The sequence below is a fragment of the Chiloscyllium plagiosum genome, unplaced genomic scaffold (assembly GCF_037043375.1).
Source record: "Chiloscyllium plagiosum isolate Xiang-an unplaced genomic scaffold, Cpla_swu_hap1 HiC_scaffold_32, whole genome shotgun sequence".
Taxonomy (NCBI): Eukaryota; Metazoa; Chordata; class Chondrichthyes; order Orectolobiformes; family Hemiscylliidae; genus Chiloscyllium; species Chiloscyllium plagiosum.
Genome location: NW_028270170.1, coordinates 6,202,855 through 6,226,794, shown reverse-complemented (window position 1 = coordinate 6,226,794; position 23,940 = coordinate 6,202,855). Strand labels below are relative to the sequence as shown.

The following is a 23,940-nucleotide window of genomic DNA, read 5'->3' as shown; positions in this document are numbered from 1 at the left end:
CTAAATTCCAGGGAACATAGGATTTACTCAGTTTCCTCACAGGACAACCCTCTCACTATTGGGACCAATCTTGTGATAATTTGTTGCACTAATTCTAATTTTAGTATCGATTTCCAATATGGAGATTGAGGGGGCGACCTTGTAGAGTTTTATAAAATCATGAGCATGAGTGGGGTGAATAACTAAAGTCTTTTTCTCAGGTAAGGGGACAAAAGGGCATAGGTTTAAAGTGTGGGGGGTGGGGTGTGCAGGGGAGAGCTTTAAAATGGACCTTAGGGATAACTTTGTCATGCAGAGTGTGGTGCGTGTTTGAAATGAGCTACCAAAGAAATGGTGGGGCGGGTACAATTACAATATTCAAAAGGCACCCTGGATGGGTATATGAATTGGAAAGGTTTAGAGGAATATGACCTAAACGCCGGCAAATGGGAGTAAGTCAGATTGGGATGTCTGGTCGGCGCAGTTGGATTGGACCAAAGGATCTGTTTCTGTGCTGTCTGACTCTATGAAAGCTACTTTCTGAAGGTGAAAAATCTATTTCACATATCAAAGATGTCAGTTATTGTAGATTAAAACTATAAATTGAGTAACAGTAATTTGATAATTTTCAACAAAAGACTTGGAAAATCTATGATGATTAAATACAGAAGATCAAATACTTCTGTGACAAATTTAAGAAAATGTTTTATGCTATCCAGCTTATTCATACACGATGTGGAATTTAATGCATATTTTCTTTCAAAGTCTGTACTTCAACATATGTCTGCAGGTTTGCACAACATTTGATGGAAGTGTAGAAGATATTTTAACCACTGCATCATACAAATAAGTTGAAACTATAAAAGGGTGGTTTTGCAGTGGTAAAATAAGGGTTTATGCTGATTTACTCTCCCATATGTGATATTTTTGTTGTCAGCCCTTCCATGTAAAAGAGATGCTGCCTAGCATTTCCCCCAAGTCAGGAGAATCACTTATGCTAGGTTGTTCTTGTTCATCTTTACACAGTGAGCAGTCATGGATTGAGTTTCCTACTTCCCTTCTTGGTCATTGACTGAGAGATGAAAAATTGCTGAATTAAATTTCTAAAATTGGAGTGTAAGTTTGAAATGAGAGAGCATTCAAGACCAAATAAATTCATTAAATGAGATATAATCAAAAGTATTTTTCTAGTGATTGTAAAATGTATTTCTGTGTTTAGTGTTCTAACATTTAGACTTGTGGTATCTTTGCAGGTAAGACAAGCAACAAATCAGATTATGATGAACTGTGCTGATATAGACATCATAACAGCATCATACGTTCCTGAAGGTGGTGAAGGTAAGCATGATTTTCTTCTTTCCAGTTTTACTTTAAATTCCTAAAACTATAGCTCCCGTATTGGGCAAGAGCATGATTGCACGATGCCAGTTATATAATTTTACCAAACATTTAGTTGTCTATGTAACTTATGTAAAATTGAGCAGTTTTCCAATTTAAACAAACCTTATTGTATATTCAAAATCACCACCCTAGAACATTGAGCACGGCAGAGGATGTAATAAATAAAAACAACAGCAATTCACAAAGGATTTTTTGTCAGCTTTTTGCAAATCCATGACTTCTACCACCTAAAACAATAAAGGCAACAGTTGCATGGGAATTCCAATATCCGTGAGTTTTCTCCAATTTACGGATCATCCTGGCATAGAAAAATTATAACTACTTCGTTGTTTGGTCAAATTCCTGGATCTCCGTCCCTATCAGCCCTGTGGGTGTACCTACGCATGACTATAGTGGTTCCATAAGGTGGCTCATCCCATCACCTCAAGCTGTTAATGATAGCTAATAAATCTGAGATGCTCACACCCTAAGAACGAATGTAAAATAAAGTGCTCCATGCTCATCCAAGGTTTTACAAGCAGATAAACTTGCCCTTAAACCACCTGCCAATGAATGTCATTTTACGTTGCTTAACCTCTGCCAAACTATGCCAAAGGTAATTCATTACCTGGTGTACTTTGATATTTAGATCAGATGAGGTGCTATGTAAATTTAGACATTTCCTGCGATGTTACCCATGATGTTGAGTAGGCTTATAAACTTCAAATTAATTATTCAAACAGCAGTCAACAAGATTTACTGGACATATACATTTTATACTCTGCTTGGACAGCAGAAACAATTTCTTGTAATCTTTTGTCTTTCTGGCTGGAGAATTGTTTTACCTCTTCTCTTGAAGTTTTGTGATCCCAGCCAAGTAACTTGCTTCCAAGTATAGTTGTCATGCTTTTTTCTAATTTGCTTTTCAAATAACTGTGCTACGCCAAAACAAAGGTTTCACTCTGCAAGTCTGTCTCGTAACTCAGTGCTAATCTGGATCATATTTTTTGCATCTCCCTGAGCTATCTTGAATTCTGTGATGTGCCAGAGTGAATTTTTCCATATTCAAAATCTGTTTTTGTCAAGTGTTCAAAAAGATTTTTGATACAATTGCACCATGACTTGCACAAAGGCTGCCACAAACTCGTGTGTCAGCACATTTTAAGTAGCTTCATTGTAACAGCTAATAACGTTATCTGGTCTCTTTGATTATATAATCTCTGTCGTCGTCGTCTCATGTTCTACCATCACCATGCCTCCCCTCCCCAAGTCAATTGTTATACTGTGCTAGTTTACTATTCCTGTCCAATTGTCAGTGAAGCAGGTCCATTGTGTAAAACTGCTTTTGACTCCGCACTGACTGGCATAGGGCTCAACAATCCTAATCAAAAGTATCAAAAAAGCAACGTCCCCAGCTGAGTTGTTCTAACATAGCATTAGACAACACAATTTAAGGACAGTCCCAAATATGATACGGTGATAACTTAGATACAACATAAAGGTGTCAAAATAATTTCACCATTTTGAAGATATTAGGATGCTTGCAGCAGCACAGAAATTAAGTGCACATTTCATTAATATTCCAAGTGGATTTAGATACTGCAGTATAATGCAAAGAAACCTGTGCCAAATGGTTTACTTCAGCAATGACCAACTAGATTTGTTGGGTCAGTGTTAGTTAAAATTGTAACACACCTTTCTTTATCTGAGCTTGCATTGCCAAACAATTAATGTTTGGGAGACCAGCAAGAATGTTAACTGCTTCGGATATTCAAATGTGTTTGCGTACCCATTGTTTCCGTGAAAATGTAAAAATTAAGCAGCAGCTTTTACCCTTCTCATTTCACTTCAGATTCAATTTTGTTTGACTTCAGAAGTGGTCATCTTCAAAACAAGATTTGTCTCATCGAGTATCTCTATTTTGTACTGTTTTGAGCTAAATAGAACCGAGGAACCTTTTGTGACAAAGAAGACAAAAGAGGCGCTAAAAGAATTAGGAACTTAAATATTTGACCTCAAATTCATATTCCCTTTGTGGGAAAATCTAAAGCCAGACATCATAATCTTAGGAAAGGGGTCCCTTGTTTAAATCAAAGATAAGGAATTTCTTACGGAATTTCTTGTGATGTTTAAGAGTTTAAACATTAAATGTGTAAACTATGTATGTTACACATGTAAAAAAAAAAGTTATGATGAAACGTTGGCAAATGAAGTTAAGTGTGGAGAATTACGAAGTTTCTACTTTGGCAGGAAAAACAAAAATAGTGTGAATGATGAGAGGCCGTGAAGTTTCGGACTTCAAAGGGGCTTGTGTGTTACATGCAGGGACAACAAGCAATTGAGCAGGCAAATAGTATGATGGCCTCGTTGAAAGAGGATTTGCGTGCAGAGGAACCTCAATTATCTGGCATTTGATTATCCGAATATCGGATTATCCAGCAAGATTGCGAGGTCCTGATGCTTGGCTAAACTGTTATCCAGCTTTCAGTTATCCGGAATTTGATTATAAGAACACAATATTCCCCATCCATATCCTTCAGATAATTGTGGTTCCTCTGTATAGCAGTAAAGATGTCTTACTGCAATTATGTAGAGCGCATCTTTGTAGTTGGATGACATTTGGACTATTTTGTATAGTCTTTCTCCCTTATCTGCAGAAAGATTATACTTACCATAGAGAGTATGCAACAAAAGTTCAACAAACTAATTACAGAGACTGAGGGATTGTCTTATGAAGAATGCTGAAATACTCAAAGCTTTTTATTGTTTAGAGTTTAGAAGAATGAGAATTGATTTCATTCAAACACACAGAATTCTTGATGAGGCCTGACTGGGTAGGATTGCTGAAGCCAGGTGACAGTCTGTGAGGCACAGGCCATTTTTAATTGAGGTACGGAGACATTTCTTCACTTGGGTAGTGAAACTTTAAAATTCTCTGTCTCTGAAGGCTGACCTTCTACAGACTGGAATATTTTATGAATGTTGCTTTTTATTAATTACAAATTATAGAATCTCTACCGTGTGGAACCAGGCCATTCAGTCCATCGAGTCCACATCGACACTCTGAAAAGCATTCCATCCTGACCCACCCTCCAGTCCCTCCGTATTTCCCATGGTTAATCCACCTAGCCTGCAGAACCCTAGACACTATGGACATTTTAGCATAGCCAGTTTACCTAACCTGCACATCCTTAGACTGTGGGAGGAAACCAGAACACCCGGAGAAAACCCTCACAGACACAGCAAGAATGTGCAAGCTCCACACACAGTTGCCTGAGGCTGGAATTGAGCCCAAGTCCCTGGTGCTATGAGACAGCAGTGCTAACCACTGTGACACCATGCTGCCCCATGGAAATGGAAACTTAAATTGGATAAAGAGACTTTCAAAGGCATCAGAAGTATGCGCTCGACATTTTTTTTAATGACTTTCAACACTACAACCTGATAATTCATAGCATTAAGCAAATTCTATTGTCAATTGTAAGAGTACTAAAATGGTTAGTTCATAATCTCATTAAATGTAAAGCAGAAATCTTTGCCTTCTTTGGACATTTAAATTATAACAGTACCATTAATTTATGTATTGTGTTACTGTTTACATTTTCTTCAAATAAGCCCATAAAATATAGGAGCACAAGTAAGCCATAGCATCCACTGAAATCCCTCAACTCTGTTTTCTTCCCTTAATTCCTTAAACATTTTCCTTTTAAGGTAAGTGTGTCAGCAACCTAAATTGACCGCAATCGTCTTTGTTACCTTTTTAAAAAAAATCTAAAATGCAGGTTATGAAATCAAGCCAATTGCATTAGTTCAGCCACTTCCACTTTGTTTACTTGGGGGGGGGGGGGGGGGTGGCTGTCTAAAGTTAAAACCAAAAAAGAGTGCCTGTGTATTGCCATTATTTTCCATTCTAATAAAATGTCCAATATTTGTCATCTTTTGTTTACATCAAAGAAGTTCAGGATTTATTTTGTGAAAGTGAGTGAATAACTGTATAGTGAGAACCAAGAGTGTCCATTTATTTTCCATGTTTCATCTTCAGAAAGTGTTGCTAAGGGAGAATGATCATGAATCATATTGATTTTGAGCCCCCAGTTTGTCATACTGTTATGAAGGTGTAGAGGTGTGCTGTACCTTTGAGAGTTGAAGGACTTAGGAAACAGGGAGTGCTGGAGAATTTGCAGTGTAACATTTGGTCCAGCATCTAGTAGTGCTTGGGTTGTTATGAGACAAAAAAAACAAATTGGAAATTGGCCAATTAGTTTAAATTATGCCCCAAGATTCTAAACTCCAATCAAGTTTGAATTTGGTATTTTGACAATATTAAAACCAATCAAATGATCCGATGCTTTGGGGTATAAATAGTAAACAAATTGAGCAGTTGGAGGAGAACTACCAAGCCACCAACATATGCATACTGCCTGGAGAATAGCTCCCTTAAAGGTATCTTTATCTATCAATGACCCGTGAAACAGAAACCCTAAGAAGAAGACTGATGAAGATACAAAGAGAAGATTCAACAGCTGGCTGGTCTTGAAATTTGAATATTTTGGTAAATCTTAATCGGTTTTATTGGACCAGTATTATAGAAGAAAAAGTAAAAGATACATTAGAGAAAGGAGTTGTAAATAGTGATTAGTTAATATTCTATGTTAGACTTAAAGAACAAAATTCTTAAATTTTTTTGTACTTTAAATAGTGACTTTTGGGATAGTTCTTGGCCTTTCGAATTTTCACAGATTACCGCACGGGGTAAATCTTTTCTGTGTTGCTGGTTTAAATTGGTGGGGAGTTTACCCCATGTCGTAATGTTATGCTTGGTAACCTATTTATCTGAAAACTACATGCAAATTGTTCAGACTGGTCTATCAGATAACCCTTTTTAACTCTTGGTTGTTTACCGAGGCTGGATTCATAATTGTTGTTCCAGCAGTAGCAATCATTTACTGCACAGTGGGGCGTTGTGATTCAAATTCTGGTGTTATATTGTTTTCTCCTGCTATTGTGGAACACAAACTAAATTGTCATGGTGCAAAATGGAGACACCACCTGGTGATCTGGCTCAGCAACAGAGATTATACAACTAAATACAGTCTACTGTCACCGTGCTGTCAGCATTTGGGTTGTGTAAAGTGGAGACATGTTTTGAACAAAATACTAGAATGACTTCTGAAAACAAATGTTTACCCCCTCGTAATTTTCTCCAGATGAACATTAGGGAAGATTGAAATTGATAACTTTGCCTCTCCATCACCTATTGGTTTAAGTTAAACTTCATGGTTGGTAAGCTTGATATTCTGTTTAACTCTGCTGCTTTGAAAAAGAAAATGCAACCATTTCCAATTTCCTTATATCACGCATCTTTATTCTGTCTTAGCTCATCTAGTGGTGAAACCTGTCATCCAAGCTTTTGTCCCTCCAGGTATTCCAGAGCTATCCTAGTCAGCTTTCATCTGCAGCAGTTCTTGATCTGTCATTTTGTAATTCTCATGGTTTAAATCCCTTGGCAAACAACCTGTATAAACCATCTCTATAAACTCCTTAAGCTCTACAGTTCTCAGATTATGGGCAAATGAAACTTTGGTCTCATGTGTAACTGGCACACCATTTGGCCCATAATTGGTGGCCATTCATTTAATCAGCTAGATCCTAGACTCTAAGTTCTATTCAACATTAAGCAGTCAAAATTGTGAAACATATTGCAGGGGTAAATAGCATTAAATTCCATTTGTTTTTCGATGGTTGAATAATAGTTTCTGTTCTTGTGTATTCAAATGTTTCTGAAAGTACTTAATGGTACATTTAGAACATTTTGCAGAGAGAGCCATCTTTTATAAACTGTGAAACTTTTGTCAGAAAGAATTCTTTGGTCAGTTCTGTCTACATTAGTCACAACCATAGATGTGATTAGTTGGAACGAGTTTTTGTAGCAGATTTAACTTACTTGTGATTCTGACAAAAGTTCAGAAAGAGAAGGTCAAACTTAAAGTTCCTCTTGTACAGAACAAAGAGCTTATGGAGTTCCTGTAATGGCAAAAGGAAGCAGGAAAAACAAACTAGCCATTGCTGACATTGCCGTACAACGCACTTTTTAAAAAAAAATCTAATCTCCACTGGCTTGCAACCCTCTCGGATCCCTCAGCTCTTACAATTTTGGTCACTTGCACATGGTCAATTTTCATTGCTTTATCTTTAGCACTGTGCCTTTCGCTGCTTGGCCCTGAGCATGCCTTGCTCCTTTTAAGATGCTCTTTGAAAATTAGTTCATTGACCGTATATCTTGGCTTAGTATTTTCTGACATATTTTATGACAGATTGATATTGCTTCTGGACAACTCCTTGGAATGGTTTGTGACATTGAATATGGTATATAAATGTAAGTGTTGCTCAGCTTGATCAAAAGTTACAGAGAAGCTCCATGTGGGAGAGGGAAAGCATAGGTTTATGAGGCAAAAAGATATGGCAGCAATGCAGGGCAGCTATCAGGATACAAATACCTGGAGTGCATCAGAATATACAAATGTAGAAAAACAACGGCAGTAGAGTCTTAAGACCAAATGACCAAATTAATGCCTTTTTACTTAAATCCATGTTGTACTAAGGACAAACCAAATAAACTAACAACACAAATGGAGCTTAATGCTTTATAACCATTATGGAAACATGGTTACACAGGTCAAAACTGGAATATCCCTGAAGTAAATATTCAGAGATATGTTCATTCTCTAAAGAATAGGGTGATGGTTTAGCTTTGTTGGTGTGACGTGGAATAAGTATGGCAGCAAGAAATGAACTTAGATTGGAAGTTGCAGAATCCATGTAACAAGTAGAAAGGGATAACAAAAGGAAGAAATAGCAGTGGGTGCAGTCTAGAGCCCCCCAACAACATCTATACTGTATGGCAGAGAATAAATCAAGAGATGACAGGTTTAAAAAAGGTAGAACTTTTACCTGGCTATCATTAAGCCTCACTTAGATGGGGAAAATCAAATTGGCAACCAATGGTAGTCATGAGGAAGAATATAATTACTTGTTCTTTTGTCTCCCTCTTTTTTTTTGAATAGGGATGTTAAATTGACAGCTTTCCAATTCTCTCAACTTTTCCTGAATCAGTGGATTCTTAGAAGATTACTTCCAGTACATCCACTACAGTTATAGCTACTTTTAAAATCCTAGGATGTAATCCCATCAGGTCCAAGGGCAGCGTTCCTTTTAATGTTACTACCCAGCTGTACAGGCCTCCAAGATCTGTGATGGCAGTGACTTTCCAGAACCAGAAGGCAGTGCCATGGTCAGCATGCCATTGCCAGCTGCTGTGTGCGGAACGTCTGAGCAGCTGCACACGTATACAGTTTTGAGAGGATGTCATCTGGGTCACTTACCAACCTTTAGTGCTATTAGTTTCTTCAATATTTTTTGTGATTTTGCAATGTGTTCAGCCCTTCTGCCATTTCCTGGTTTCTCATTATTATTGTCCCATCCTCATTCACTTAAAAGGCCATAAGTTCACTTGAATCTCTCTTGTCTTTTTTATATATTTAAAGAAGCTCTTACTCAATTTTTATTACATGCTGGTTTACTTACATAGTTCATTTTCTCCCTCATTAAATTGTGGTCATCTTTTATGTTGGCTATTGCAACTTTCCCAATCCTATGGTTTGCCACTAACCTTGACCACGTTGTATATTTTTCTTTAAAGTTGGTACTGTCCTTAACTCCCTTGGTTAACTATGGTTGGTTTATCCCCTTCCTGGAATCCTCCTTCCTCACTGGGTGATATCTTTGCTGAGTCTTGAACTGTTTTGTTAGGTGTTTGCCATTGTTCCTTAACCATCTTTTCTGCTAAACTCCTTTCCCTGTCCACTTAAGGAATCTCCTGCTGTCAATACCCCCATTAGTTTCGTGCAGTTGTTTCCAAACTAAGTTTCCTACTCTCAAACTAAATGCTAAATTGTATCACCTTATGGTTAATGTTTCCTAGGGCATCTTTTATCTGATAGCATTTCTTAAGCCTGCCCATTACACTTAGTCATAGAGATGTATAGCATGGAAATAGACCCTTTGGTCCAACTTGTCCATGCCGACCAGATATCCCAACCTAATCTAGTCCCATTTGCCAGCACTTGGCCCATATCCCTCCAAATCCTTCCTATTCAAATACCCATCCAGATGCCTTTAAAATTTTGCAATTGTACCAGTCTCCTCCACTTCCTCTGGCAGCTCTTTTATTACACGCACCATCCTCTGTGTGAAACAGTTGCGCCTTAGGTCATTTTTATCTTTCCCCTCTCATCCTAAACCTATGCCTTCCTGTTCTGGACTCTCCCGCCCCAGGGAAAAAGACTTTATGTATTTATCCTATCCATGCCCCTTATGATTTTATAAACCTCCATGAGGTCACCCCTCAGCTTTCGACACTCCAGGGAAAACAGCCCAGGCCTATTCAGCCTATCCCTTTTTTTAAATCATCCAACCCTGGTAACATCCATGTAAATTTTTTCTGAACCCTTTCAAGTTTCACAACATCCTTCCAACAGGGAAGAGACCAAAATTGCACACAATATTCAAAAAGTGGCCTAACCGGCGTCCTGTATAGCTGCAACATGACCTCCCAACTTCTATACTCAATGCTCTGACCAATAGAGGAAAGCATACCAAGTGCCATCTTCACTATCCTATCTCCCTGCGACTTGATCAGATCCAAATAGTCTGATCGTTCCATTGTTAGTATTGCCTTGATTCTTTTGTTTCTCACTTGGCTGCAATAATTCTTCAGAATGTATCCTTCATTTGCTGGATTACTTTGCATCAGCTTCTCAAATTTGAATTGCTGCTCCTGGTATGTTACTTGATGCTACCAATGCTCTGCTCCATCAGTGTTTCCAAAAGATTTTCCCCACTGTGTGCCCATTTCAACACTTTGATGAAGGTGACTGGTTCTGCTGAATAAAAGGCTTGGTTTTCCAGCTGGGAGAAGCTCACCTCTCTTATGAACTGAACTGAACTCATGAGCCTTCTGAACTAAACGCAAAGCTAAAACTAACAGCTTTTTGGCCTGTTGTAAACTCAGCTGTATAAATATTCCATTCATTTTACACTGCAGTGATTCTGCCAATCAATTGACTGAAATCATATGCTGCTATGTCTGGATCACCGTAACAAATGATTTTCTGATCTATTTTTTAAAAAATTGCATTCACAGAACAGACTCATGTCCAGTTGCTTCTATTTTAAAATCAAAATTCCAAATTATCATACATATATTAGACATCTCTTTATACCACTTTGGATGGTGGACGATTTGCTTCTGCTTGGGTTCTATGGGTTCTGAGATATCTGATAACCCCAAAAGGTGATCTGTAAACTCACCACATCTAGAACAGGTGGACCTCAAAATGTGGGACAGATAAGGTGTTTAGATTTGTGCATTTTCTCTGACATCTCAATTTGCTCTGTGGATATCTCTTTTATGTATTCTGTATCTTCCCAGGTAAACCTCCTCCATTATGTTTAGTCACAAACTTAAGGGTTTCCATGAGTTGGCGGGGATGTTTGTTCTCTTCAAGGATGCTTCAGGGATATTCCTAAAGCACTTCTGTTCTGGGAGATTCCTGTTATGACCTAGTTCAGTGTAGAAAGGTTGTTTGAGGAGTCTGATGTCAGACCTATGAATTGTGTGTTCTGCCCAGTGATTTTTGATGAAGTAGGTCCTCTTTATTATAGACTGGTTATCGGATCATTAGTCACCAACCCTTCGCAAGTGCCTCCAGATTATTTTTCACTCATTTGCAAGACACTGGCATGAGACTTATTCTGTGTGAATTTAGCTATTCATCCCCCAGATTTTACTCTCAACTAAATCAAGCTCTATCAGATTTATCTGTGTAAAAGCCAGCTACTTTCAAGGCTGTATCTGGATAATCTTGCTCTTTTGACAACTCGTGCATCCTGTCTCCACTTGACTTACTTTCTTGCCCTTGCTAGACTGACATTGGAATCATTCTAATTTCGAGGCATCTCTATTTCCTGTTTTCTCTGCTTTGTTTAATAGGCTGTGTTTCTCGAATTCTATCAACCCAGATACATGTCAGCTAATGCTTTTGTCACAATCCTGTGAGACTGACCATTTTCCTTTTGGCTCTGTGGCATAATGTGGAGGTCCGTCTCCACCCCCCTCCCCCCGGTCGCCACAGTGGTTTGCTGTTCCAATAAATAGAAGTCCCACTAATATAACAAAACAGAATTTAGGCTCTTAAAATTATAACCAGGTTATGGGCCTTCCAGAATGTTTTCTCTCGCTCTCACTTGTTCTGGGGTCTCTGTCCAGCTGACCCCTTATATATCTATGATGACATAACAATGTTTCTTGCGGTGGATTGGTCTTATGTTGTCAAAACAATCAGATTTAAATTTAATAGGTTTTTGGTATATAACTGCCTGGTTCAAATTGATTGGCTAAATTCAAAACCCATTGTCTTGGCAAAAACTGCTTGGCCTGCTCACTGTCTGGCCTTTCAATATGGATGTTTTAGTATGGGCTGTCTGTGCACCCGCTCTTAGACATACATTTTAAAATCTCTAAGCAGCAAAGAAACATAATATTTTAAAGGGATCACACAATGCTTTTTCCCCCCCCCAGCATTTTACAATTTTACACACTTCAAATTCTAACGTCATGTCTCCCAATCTACAATTGCTCTACCCAACTGTGAAACACTGAAACGTCACCTTGAGCCCATTGTATTAAACGTGCTATGCAAATAAAAGTTAAAGTACTATCAATTTTAAACACTTTCAAAACTTCTCTCTTTTGCTATCATGTTTTAATGTATTTGAACTTGCCCCATGATTTCTAGTGCTTCTCCAGAGCTGCTAATACTGTAAGACATAATTGCAGCTTTGAGGTTAAAGTCTCAGATCCAGGCTTATTTCATTGCTGCTAATTGAGGATGCACATTGTCTCATGCATTAAATTTTGGGCTACAATCTACTGGGGATATTTTTGTTCAGTGGATCAGTTGGCTGGAAGCTAGCAGTGCCAACAATGGGAGTTCACTTCATGCACCGGCTGAGGTTATCATGAAGGACTCTCCTTCTCAAACTGTCTCGTCATCTGAGGCATGGTGATCCTCCGGTTAAGCCACCATCAATCATGTCTGCTTAATGGGAGAGCACCCCTATGGTCCAGTGGTACAATGACAACTTGACTTTACGTTGAATTTTGTTCAGGGGGTAGGTTCTCAATCATGAAGTGTTTCTGCAGAAACAGAGCACAGGACTCATCTTCCAGTTAGTTTTTTTAAGCTGTATGTACTTTACGTATTGCTGTAAATGCAGAGATGGCTTGCGTTCAAAATGTTACAGTTGTCTTTTAATGTGAGCAGGAACTGCTGCAGATAACTGCCATGAGTTCTTGCTTGTATTTGTGTTGTTAATTCTTTACTTATAGTAGGAACTGGGAGCCAATGAGCATATTGTTCTGCTCAGTTTGCATTATAAGTAGTCATTGATGAGGAGAAAACAAGCGTATAATCTTTATATTCTTCGGTTAAGGAGGAAGAACATCCGGCAAAGGCCTGGCTCCTGCTCGCCACCATCAGTGTAGGTGCGGCAACCTCGTAGAGAGCATATTGATTTGTGATACTGTTCACAGTCAAACAGTTCATTTGCACTCACTGTTGGTACCTAATGGCCAGTCTGGCAAGATACTCCAGGCCTCTGTGGGAACTGTATCATGGTGAAGGATCGGGATGTCAATAAGGGGAGAAAACTGCAAGAGGGGAAATGAAGATGTCGTTTTGAAACTTTACATAAACTTCAATAGCAGAGGTATCTGGTTGTGATCAAAAAATAAGCAGCAGCCAACTTGTCCTGTTTGAAGGCAGTCTGCTCCACATGTTTCAATTGGTAGTTCATTGTTGTTCTAGTACTTAAGTTTTTCTTTTGTCCAGTTATTGAAAGCTGTGACATGGCACATTTAAAACTGAACAGTCATTCATGTCTGTCCCTTTTAGGTTGTCAAACATTTCTTGACAATGAATACCAATCTGTTTAACAGGAAGGCAGAAGACCCTTGCAAATAAATAAACTGCATCATATAGTTGGTCCAAATTGTTTTGTCCTCCTTGTGGATCAGTGCACTACATAAATATAAAGGTATAATTATTAGTTTGTTTGTTTATTTTAATAAATGTATGCCTTTCTACAGAAATAAATGCAACAGGATTCAACTATCAAAATGAAGATGAGAAAGTAACACTCTCATTCCCTAGTGCTCTACAGAAAGGTAACATTACAAGTTTAATTTGGTTTGCACAACCTTTTGGTTCACTTCTGATACCTGCATTAGAGGGGAGAATAAATCTCATGTCTCTGAATTTTCCAGTCTCTTTGGTTTCTCCATTTAGAGTCAGAGATGTACAGCACGGAAACAGACCTTTTGGTCCAAATTGTCCATGCTGACCAGATATCCTAACCTCATCTCGTCCCATTTGCCAGTACTTGGCCCATGTTACTCTCAACCCTTCCTATTCATATACCCATCCAGATGCCTTTTAAATGTTGTAATTGTGCCCATTTACGGGTTGAAATTCTGATGTATGACCATTTTGATATGTGCCAGGAGTCAAAATTACAATTGTGATCTTCTGGCTATGGTTTTCTAAACGTTAACTTCAATGGATGGAAACGTGTGGGCTCAGACTTTGTGAATGGATTGTTCAAAGTGATGCGTTGGAACTTTTTTATCTAGTTTCTACTTGAGCTTAGAAAATCCACCTATTATGGCATTACACTAATTCTTAAATTATTCAGGGTATTGTCTCTAAGAGCCCATTCCATGTGTTGATTTATGTATGTGTCTGAAGAATGTCTTGATCAACTATTAAAAATTGAAGGCGCCCATGCCTAGTCTGTTGTGTGGATAATTGCATTTTGTTGGATTTTAAAAAAAAAAATTCTAGGTTACAGTGAAAATAATTTTTAGTGTATGCATAATTAATTTGTTTCTTAAGCTGTCCTTAATTTGTTTTTAATTTTGAGTAGATCAGTCATTTTAACTGTGTAATTGTCAGTTCACTTGGTTGTCAATTGGTGAAAGAATGCTGTAGTTAAAACACAACATTGGCAGCAATTCAGTGGGTCTTTGTGATAAGTTGTCACATTATGGGAGGAGCAGTGGGCTCAGTTAACTTGTAATTGGGACTGAAACGTACCCACAGTTAGACCAAGGAAATAAACAGTGGAAGGGAATAGGTTGTTACAGGGGCACAAAGGATGGCAATCGACGGTCAAGGATAAAGTTGCACAGCAAAAAAAAAAGCTCCTTTAGAAGTAGGTAGTTCAGGAGTCATCTTATACTTTTGGCACTTGTCTTCATACCTGTTATAATCAAAATGGCATTTGTTTTCACTGGAAAAGAACCAAGTATTGTTGTGAAATGACTTAAGTTTTAAATCACATCATTTGGTAGGAATGAATTATGTAATTCTAACTTATCCCTTGAAAAAGGGATTCCAGGGAATGAAAATAAGACCTTCCAACTGATAACCTATCAAATTATTGAAGAGGGGATACATCTATCGTGAATTTTACAATTGAAGATTTTGCTAATTGATCTATTAGAGCATTTTTCAGTCATGTGTGCTACACTGATGATAGGAATGACAAGAGCTAAACAATATCCTCACCCAGAAACTGAAAGGTACTTTGTCCATTAAAGGTCACAAGTCAGGAATTATGAGTGGGTCCTCAAAATACTTTTTGGTTCAAGGGATGGAATTGGGAGATGAAAACAGAATAAACCTTGAATGTTGGACATAAAGGTGAACCTTTGCTATTGTGCAACAGATCTGTCAATATTTGAAAGAAGGATGAATCATAATGTGGTCAAAGTAAGCAGTCTAATAGGCTAATTCAGTGCACATTTGAAGAGTCAGTCACATTTAGGGTGGCAAGAGTGCAGTTTCATCTTTTGGAGTATATAACCGCTATTATTTCTACTATTATGGAAGATGATATGCAGTATACATATGGTAACAGTGGAAAGTGTGCTAACTGCACAATTTGGAGCAGTTGCAGGAAGAATTCAATGATAAAGCAGTCTATAGTTTTGCTCAATTTTTAAGAGAAAGACACTTTCCTTTGGTCCTTTAATCAAAATATGTCATATTTACTGAAAGCTGGGTGGTGTATTAATGCCCTGACTGACCTAGTTTTAAATTTGGATTGTTCGTATGGTATGTTCTTGTCTTATTGGATGAAATTACCTTTGGCAGTTCATCTCTTAAAATTACATGCCCATAGTATTAGAAGTATCCAGTTTTGCAGCCAAGGGAAACCCAAGAGAAATGTGTTTTTTGATGTTGGATGTGAAGATAATTACAATGATTCTTCTGAGATGGCTTTTGGGTTCATTATTGGAATAGACCAAAAGCATCTGTTACTATGTATTTGGCTTTGCTGTGCATGTTAATTCCATTTCCAGCATTTATACCCAAACAAAAAAGTTAATGCAAAAAGTAGTATTAAAATCTTACACTCAGGAAGCTGAACTGATATCCTCAGTGCTTAATAAAGAAAGTCATTTCTGTCAGCTGTATAGTCCATTTGTAAATATTAATAAAACATACTTTTTTCATTAATTATAGCATTATTTTGTAACAGGTCGTGGCATGTTGAAGATTGATTTTGTTGGTGAGCTCAATGACAAAATGAAGGGATTTTACAGAAGCAAGTATACAACACCATCGGGAGAAACTCACTATGCTGCCGTGTCTCAATTTGAGGTTAGAAAATAAAACTTCAGTGTAGTGAAGTCCTGTTGAATCCTTAATGCATTTCTGATAAAACTTGAGGTATAGGGCTAGGTTTTGAAAGTGTAGCAGTTTATTGGTATTGGATTTCTGGAGATAGAAAAATGGTGGTGCAGAGTGTGGCTCTCGTTCTTTACCAACCTGTTGGATGTCACTTTGTGAGCTTTTAAGAAGCTCCATCTGCTGGAGGAGAAAACAAAGAGCAACAAAGGCCATATCTTAAACAGCTTCCACTGAGCTTGAGAAGTGCTTAATTTTTAAAGTTACTTGACTTTGAAATTCTGCTTTTGTCTCAAACGAAATAGACGGGTAGAGGTTTTGGAACAGCAACTCTGGGATTGAACCTGTGCTAATTTCAGATCTTACTGGTTTTCACCTTGGGCTATTCATGTTGGAAGAATGGGGCTTAATGAGTCAAGAGTTGCTCGGATCCCTTGGAGTTTGGGGGAAGATGGACATAGAATCTGATAACTAGTTCATGTGCCACTACACAAGTAGAGCACATAACAAATTATTTTATTCAGCTAATAATTCACTTAGTAACTCGATTTTAAAATGTCTACATTGCAAATCACCAGTTTTGGATTGATGGATTTGAGGCATTGAGCCAGTATTAGTCTTTAGTTGAAACAGTATTATACATTTAAACCCATGTCATTATTCCACAGACAGAAAGCATTGCCCACATTTATCCTCTGCAGTTTTAATTATCTGGTTTGACTTATAGATAATTCTTGTAAAGTTTCTCTTGTCTATGTAGTGTATAGAATACAAACTATGTACACTATTTGAATCAAACTACTTTTCTTCTTTCACTCCTTATCCTTTTTTATCCGTCTTTTGATTCCATTGCTGTTCGCCCTCTTTACCCATTGTTTGTTTTTTCTCTCTCTCCAGCCTACAGATGCACGGAGAGCATTTCCATGTTGGGATGAACCTGCCATAAAAGCAACGTTTGACATCACGCTAATTGTTCCGAAGGACAGAGTTGCCTTATCGAATATGGTAAGTTTTAATGTGTACTTTGTTTCCATGTGTGATCCTGTAAAAGGAGGTACTGGTGGAATAAAAAAGGATGAAAGCTGTTCAAAAGTTTATATGGAATAAATTGCAAAAAATGATTCATAGCTAAGTTATTAAAATGAAGAAGGCAAGAATTGTCTTATCTGCAGAATAAGTAAATGTAATTACTGTGCATTTTGTCTAATCACCATTTATCTCAAACAAATAGTTTGGATTCTGTTTTTTTTCCTTTTGGTCAGGTTTGCTGGCGGGGCCAGCATTTATTATCCAGCCCTGTTGCCACTTAGGTGATGTGACCTGCTTTCTTGATCCATTGCAATTCATTTGGTGTTAGGGAGGATGTTCCAGGGTTTCAACCCAGTGACAGTAAAAGAGTAGCAATATATTTCTAAGTCTCACAAGTGAGTGGCTTAAACAGGAACAGGCAGAAGCTGGTGTCTTGTGTATTTGTTGCCTTTGTCCTTTAAGATAGTGGTGATTTTGGGTTTGTAGATTGCTGTCCAAGGAACATTAATGAATTTCTGCAGTACATTTTGTAAATGATTCACACTGCTGCTATTGTGTGTGTCAGTATTTGAGGGAGTGAACTTTTATCAGTGTGGTGCCAATAAGCAGGCTGTTTTGTCCTGGATGGTATCAAGCTGCTTGAGTTTTGTTGGAGTTCCATTATCTAATGTGGGACAAGTAAGGAGTATTCCATCACGTACTTGTCATTTGTGGGCAGGCTATGTGAAGTTAGGAGGTGAGTTACTCGTGGTTTTCTGAAGCCTCTGACCTATTCTTGTAACCACATTAATATGGCTAGTCCAGTTCAATTTCTGGTCAATGGTTAACCCCAAAAATGATGTTAGCGGCAATTCAGTGACGTTTCAGTTCCTTCTTGATGGAGATCATCATTATCTGTCAAGTGTCTGGCACAGACATTCGTTCCCACTTAACAGCACAAACCAGGTTTTGCTATATTTGGACATGACTGCTTTACTATGTGAGGAATTGCAAATGGTGCTGAATACTTAGCAATTATTAGCAAATATCCCCATTTCTGATCTTATTATTGGGGGTGGGAGGGGAGGTCATTGCAGCAGCTAAAGATGGTTGGACCAATGGCACCACGCCAGGGATGTACTCGAGCTGAGATGACTGACCTCCCACAACCTCAACTGTCTTCCTTTGTGCTAGGTGTAACACCAACCAGTGGAGAGTTTTCCTCCTGATTCCCATTGACTTCAATTTTGCCAGGGCTCATTGATGCCACAGTAAGTCAAACGTAGCCTTGATGGTAAGGACAGTTGCTCTCCTCTCCTCTCTGGGTTTCAGGCATTTAACCAGTATTAGTTTTCAGTTGAAACAGTTTTATGCTTTTAAGCAAATGTCATTATTCCACAAACAAAAGCCATTTCCCACATTTATCTTATGCAGTGTTGATGGCATATACATTATGTGGTTGGACTTTTAGATAATTCTTGTAAAGTTTCTCATGTATAGAAATATAGTTTTCACTCTATAGTCTGTGTTCTAAGGCTAAAATGAGTGCAGGAGCTAAATGGTTCTGGTATAATCGAAGCTGAGCATTAGTGAGTAGGTTATCGCAAACCAAGTGCGGCTGGATAACACTGATGACACCTTCCATCACTTTACTGATTATTGAGAGTAGATTGATTGATTGGATGTCACTTACCGGGTTAGATTTTTTTTGTGCAGGACACACCAAGACAATTTTCCATATTATTGGATAGATACCAGTGTTCTAACTTTATTGAATAGCTTGGTAGAGACGTAGAAGTTCTGGAACACAAGTCTTCAGCACTATTGCCCAAATGTTGTCGGGATCCATAGCCTTTACCATATCCACTGTCTTCATCTATTTCTTGTTAATATGTGATGTGAATCAGATTGACTGAAGACAGTCATCTGTGTCACTGGGGAACTCTGGAGGTGGTTGACATATATCATCCACTCAGCAATTCTAGCTGGAGATTGTTGCATATGCTTCAGCCTTTTATGTTCATGTGCTGAGCTCCCCAGTCACATTGAGCATGGGGATATGTGGAGCTGCCTCCTCCAGTGAGTAGTTTAGGTGTCAATTCATGATTGGTTAAGGCAGGACTGCAGAGTTCAGATCTGATCCATGTGGAATCACTTAGCCCTGTCCATAATTTGCTGTTTGGAATTCAAAGATTCCTGTGTTGTAGCATCACCAGGTTGATACCTTATTTTTAGGTATACTTGGTGCCACTCCTGCTGTGCCATTCTGCACTTTATTTTTGAACCAAGGTTGATCCTGTGTCTGAATAGCAATGGTAGAGTTGGAAGGATACTGGACCATGCGATTGTAGTTTGTGTTTGAGAACAATTCTGCTGTTGCTGATGACCCACAGCATCTTCTGGATGATCAGTTTAGTTGCTATATCTGTTTGGAATCTGTTTCATTTATCACTATTACTACCACACACTGCAAGGGAAGGTATCTTAATGTGAAGACAGGACTTTGTCTTTATCAAGGCTGATGGTGTCATGGACAGATGCACCTGTGGCAGCAGATTGGTGAGGCTGTGCCCAAGAATGGTTTTCAAAATTATTGCTTGCTTCACCATTGGAGACAGACCCAGTCTATCAGCTATGTCCTTTTAGTACACGGTCAGCTTAGTCAGTAACAATGCTGGTCAGTCAGGTTTTGTTACTTTTTGTTGGAGTTTTTATTCACCGTTTGATACAACTGAATAACTTGCTAAGGCCATTTCAGAGAGCAACCACAGTGCTGTGAGCCTGGAGTCACATGTCGATGAGGCCAAGTAGGATAGCAGATTGCCTTTCATAAAGAATATAAGTGAACCAGATGGGTTTTTGGTCCAAGCAACAATGGTCATCATTCGAGTTTTGTTTCAAGATTTTAAAATAAAATTTCAATATCACTATCAGCCATGGCAGGAATCTATCCAGGTTAGGATTACCCAAGACTCTAGTCTATTAGTCCAGCGAATGCCACTATGCCTGCAGCTCCATATTAGCATAGTCACTATGTAGTTAGATATTGTACTTTTCTGCTTGAATAAAAACTGATTAAATTCTCAGAGAAAACTGTGATGGACCATAACTCATTTAATTTCCTCATTACAGATCCAGGTAAGTGACCATGGTGAGATGTGTAACCTTCACTGTTACAGTGACTTGCTGTCAGCTTTCTCAGAGAGCATTTCTTACAACACCAGTGGGAAGTTTTGAATTGCTGACATCTTTATGGATACTTGGAAAACTTGTCTGTTTTCCTACTGAATTCAGCGACTGCAAAAAATGTTCAATGTACAGAAAGAGTGTCTTGTGAGCAAAGGCTAAGCAGGTTGGGACTTTACTCACTGGAGTTTAGAAGAATGATAGGTGGTCTCACTGAGACGTAAATCCCTTAAAGAACTTGACAGGGTAAATGCTGAGAGGATGTTTCACTTTATGGGAGAGTCTAGGACCAGTCGGCATTGTCCCATAATAAAGGAATTCCAATTTAAGATATGGCAGGAGGAATTTTCTCTTGGAGGATTGAATGTCTTTGGAACTCCTTGCCTTGTGAGGGTAGAGTCCTTGTATATATTTAAAGTGGAGATACCGTATATACTCAAAAGTCAAATTTTTTTGGACTATTTTTAAAGGTTCAAATTATAGGGTTGACTATTACACGGGCAGTAGTTTTGAGGGGCTGAAATTCATGCTGCAGTTCGAAATACCATATTATTGGCAGAAGTTGATTTGATTGCTCAACTAATCCCTGGTTTAAAAAAAAAGAACAACACAATGAATTACGGTAAAGGTAATTACCAGATTAAAAACAAGAGAAACAAGAATGAATTTCTGGTAGTAAATTTTATTTATACATACCGGTATGAAAATTTAACACATCAAAGATTCATTGAAATCTTGCAAAATCACGCTGTTCAACATAGTCACGGCCTGGTGTAATGGCACACTTAAAATGAAACATTTATTAAATTCTGAATGTGTAAACATCTTGAACTTTCCCACCAAATTCTTTCATTTCCCTCCCATTTACTCTCGTATGTAATGAACCTCAGCAACATTAACAAATTTGTCAAGAAATTAAAGATATATGTAGGTAATATGTCTCACTTTTATTCAGATAGAATGGCACAATTAAAATGATTAACTTTTTAATAACTTTTGGATGTATAGTGAACAAAGTGCAATAAGTACTGATAGACTTGGTACTGGTCTGAATGAGTGAATGAATCAAAACATGCTGTAGTAAACCAAGTTGGCTAAATAGAGTTCTGAAAGAATGAATAGAGACTCAATATAGTAAACAAAGAGCGATGAGTAGTTACTGGTATGAATGAATGCAAATTTGTTTAAGTGGGTTAATGGGAACATGCAGTTTCTTTTGTAGGAGGTTTATAATGCAATATAGTAGGGTCAACTTTTACGTGAGATATATGGAAAATATAAGATATTTGGCCAAATATAAGGGGTCGACCTTTCGATGAGATCGACTTTTACATACTTATATATGGTAGATGGACTTTTGATTGGGAGAATTATGGGGAAAAAGCAGAAAGGTGGACATGAGGCATGTTGGACCAGCTGTGATTGTGTTGAATGGCAGATCAGGTTTAAGGAGCTCAGTGACCTAATCCTGTTTCTATTTCTCATGATCTTATGTAGAATTCTGAATGAGAGGGGTCTTTGAACCTTATAGTGTGTACTAGCTAGTTTTTGAAGTGAAGAAAAAGCAGCTTAGTCCACTGTATTACATTTTAAAAGGTCATTTATATTTTCCATAGTTACGTGTGTGGATGGGCCCATAATCATCATCCTGTTATGATAATCTTAACTCCACATGTCCTCAGTTCTGAAAGTTGAATTCATGCACTGCCATGTCTGCCTTCAAAAAACATAGGTTTGTTTTCAGAGTCTAATGTTCTTTTGCTTTCATTTCTTGGCTTTAAAAATATTTTATAAAGTTTTATGAAGTATTTTATAATCTCATTCATAACCTGGAATACTGCGCCCATATTGGAGGAGGCTGTGCACCAATAATATGGTAAGAGGATAAGAAACTCGTCCCTCTTCACTGACCCCAAGCTCCTTTATGATTTTCATTGGTGTTTGCTGTCACTGTCTTCTGATGTTACTGAAGGATTGTTCATGTTTTCTTTTCTTGCAAGTTTGAAATGTCAGCAATTTTGTATGAAGTACATTCTTATTTATGCTGTAACTCATTCTCTTTGAACTGTAAGCATTGAAATTTCCCCACTTAAATTTCTCCTCAAGCTGCAGCCTAATGCCTTCTAAAATACAAACATGGCAATATGTAACTTACCTCATCTCTTTTTTGTTTTTCCTATCCTTTGGTAGGATATGTCAAACATCGCCGCACAGATACATTTGCTGTTGGCCCTTACCTGGCTTCCTTAATTATAATGTACTCAAGTTTATGAGGTGCTCATCATCATCATATGTCAGTAATTGCTGTGTATAACTGTTACTTAGAGATTAGGACACCGAGGTTACAATCCCATTTTTCAGGTGAATTTCTGATTCAATGTAGTAAAGAACATTTGTAACCCTATCAAAACTTCAGCTAGGTAGCACTGTTGAAAGGAGCTGTAAGTGTATTTGAAAGTTCACACTGGGAATTATTCTTGTCAGATTGGGAGTGAGGCTTATTGTTTTCTGATTTACGCACATCTGGTGCAGCTATTAATTTAAACGAAAGCTATAGCACCTGGACTGATAGTGCTTTGAGTAACTGACAAACTTTTTACCATGTTTAAGCTTTGACATGTCTTCTGTTGCTATTCCTTGATCATTTTATGCAGGAAATGTTAATAGAACATAGAAATATAGAATAGTACAGCACAGTACAAGCCCTTTGGCCCTCAATGTTGTGCTGACTTTTTATCCTATTAACTTACTTACCCTTCATTTTACTATCATCCATGTGCCTATCCAAGAGTCGCTTAAATGTTCCTGATGTATCTGATTCTGCAACCACTGCTGGCAGTGCATTCCATGCACCCACCACTTTGTGTAAAGAACCTATCTCTGACATCGCCTCTAAAACTTCCTTCAATCACCTTAAAATTATGCCTCCTCAGAATAGCCGTTTGCACCCTGGTTAAAAAGTCTCTGGCCTCCACTCTATCTATGCCTCATCATGTTGTACACCCCTATCGAGTCACCACTCATCCGTTTTCACGCCAATGAGAAAAGCTCCCTCAACCTTTCTTCGTAAGACATGCCCTCCAGTCCAGGCAGCATCCTGGTAAATCTCCTCTTCACCTTCTCTAAAACTTCCTATAATGAGGCGACCAGAACTGAACGCAGTATTGCAGGTGTGGTAAAACCAGGACTTATAGAGATGCAACATAACCTCATGGCTCTAAAACTCAAGCCCCCTGCTTATGAAAGCCAACACACATTATGTCGTCTTCACAATCTTATTAACTTGAGTGGCAACTTTGAGGGAATCCGTGGATGTGGACCCCAAGATTCTTCTGTTTCTTCACACTGCCAAGAATCTTGACTTTAACCCTGTATTCTGCATTTAGATTTGATCTTCCAGAGTGAATCACTTCAGACATTTCCAGCTTGAATGCCATCTGCCATTTTGCAGCCCATTTCTGCATCTTGGCAGTGTCTCGTTGCAACCTACAACAGCCCTCCATAATATCCACAAACCCACCAACCTTCATGTCATTGGTAAACTTACTAATCCACCCTTCCACTTCCTCATCCA

General features: G+C 38.2%; 1 protein-coding gene across 1 annotated transcript in view; it reads left to right on the top strand.

Moving 5' to 3' along the window:
- The window catches only part of npepps (aminopeptidase puromycin sensitive), a 233,198-nt gene that overhangs the window by 99,919 nt on the left and 109,339 nt on the right, over positions 1 to 23,940 (top strand). The window contains exons 2-5 of the mRNA XM_043674808.2: positions 1,233 to 1,317; positions 13,568 to 13,645; positions 16,024 to 16,145; positions 17,070 to 17,177. Of these exons, the coding sequence (XP_043530743.1) occupies positions 1,233 to 1,317; positions 13,568 to 13,645; positions 16,024 to 16,145; positions 17,070 to 17,177 (393 nt within the window). The remainder of the gene's footprint in view (positions 1 to 1,232; positions 1,318 to 13,567; positions 13,646 to 16,023; positions 16,146 to 17,069; positions 17,178 to 23,940) is intronic.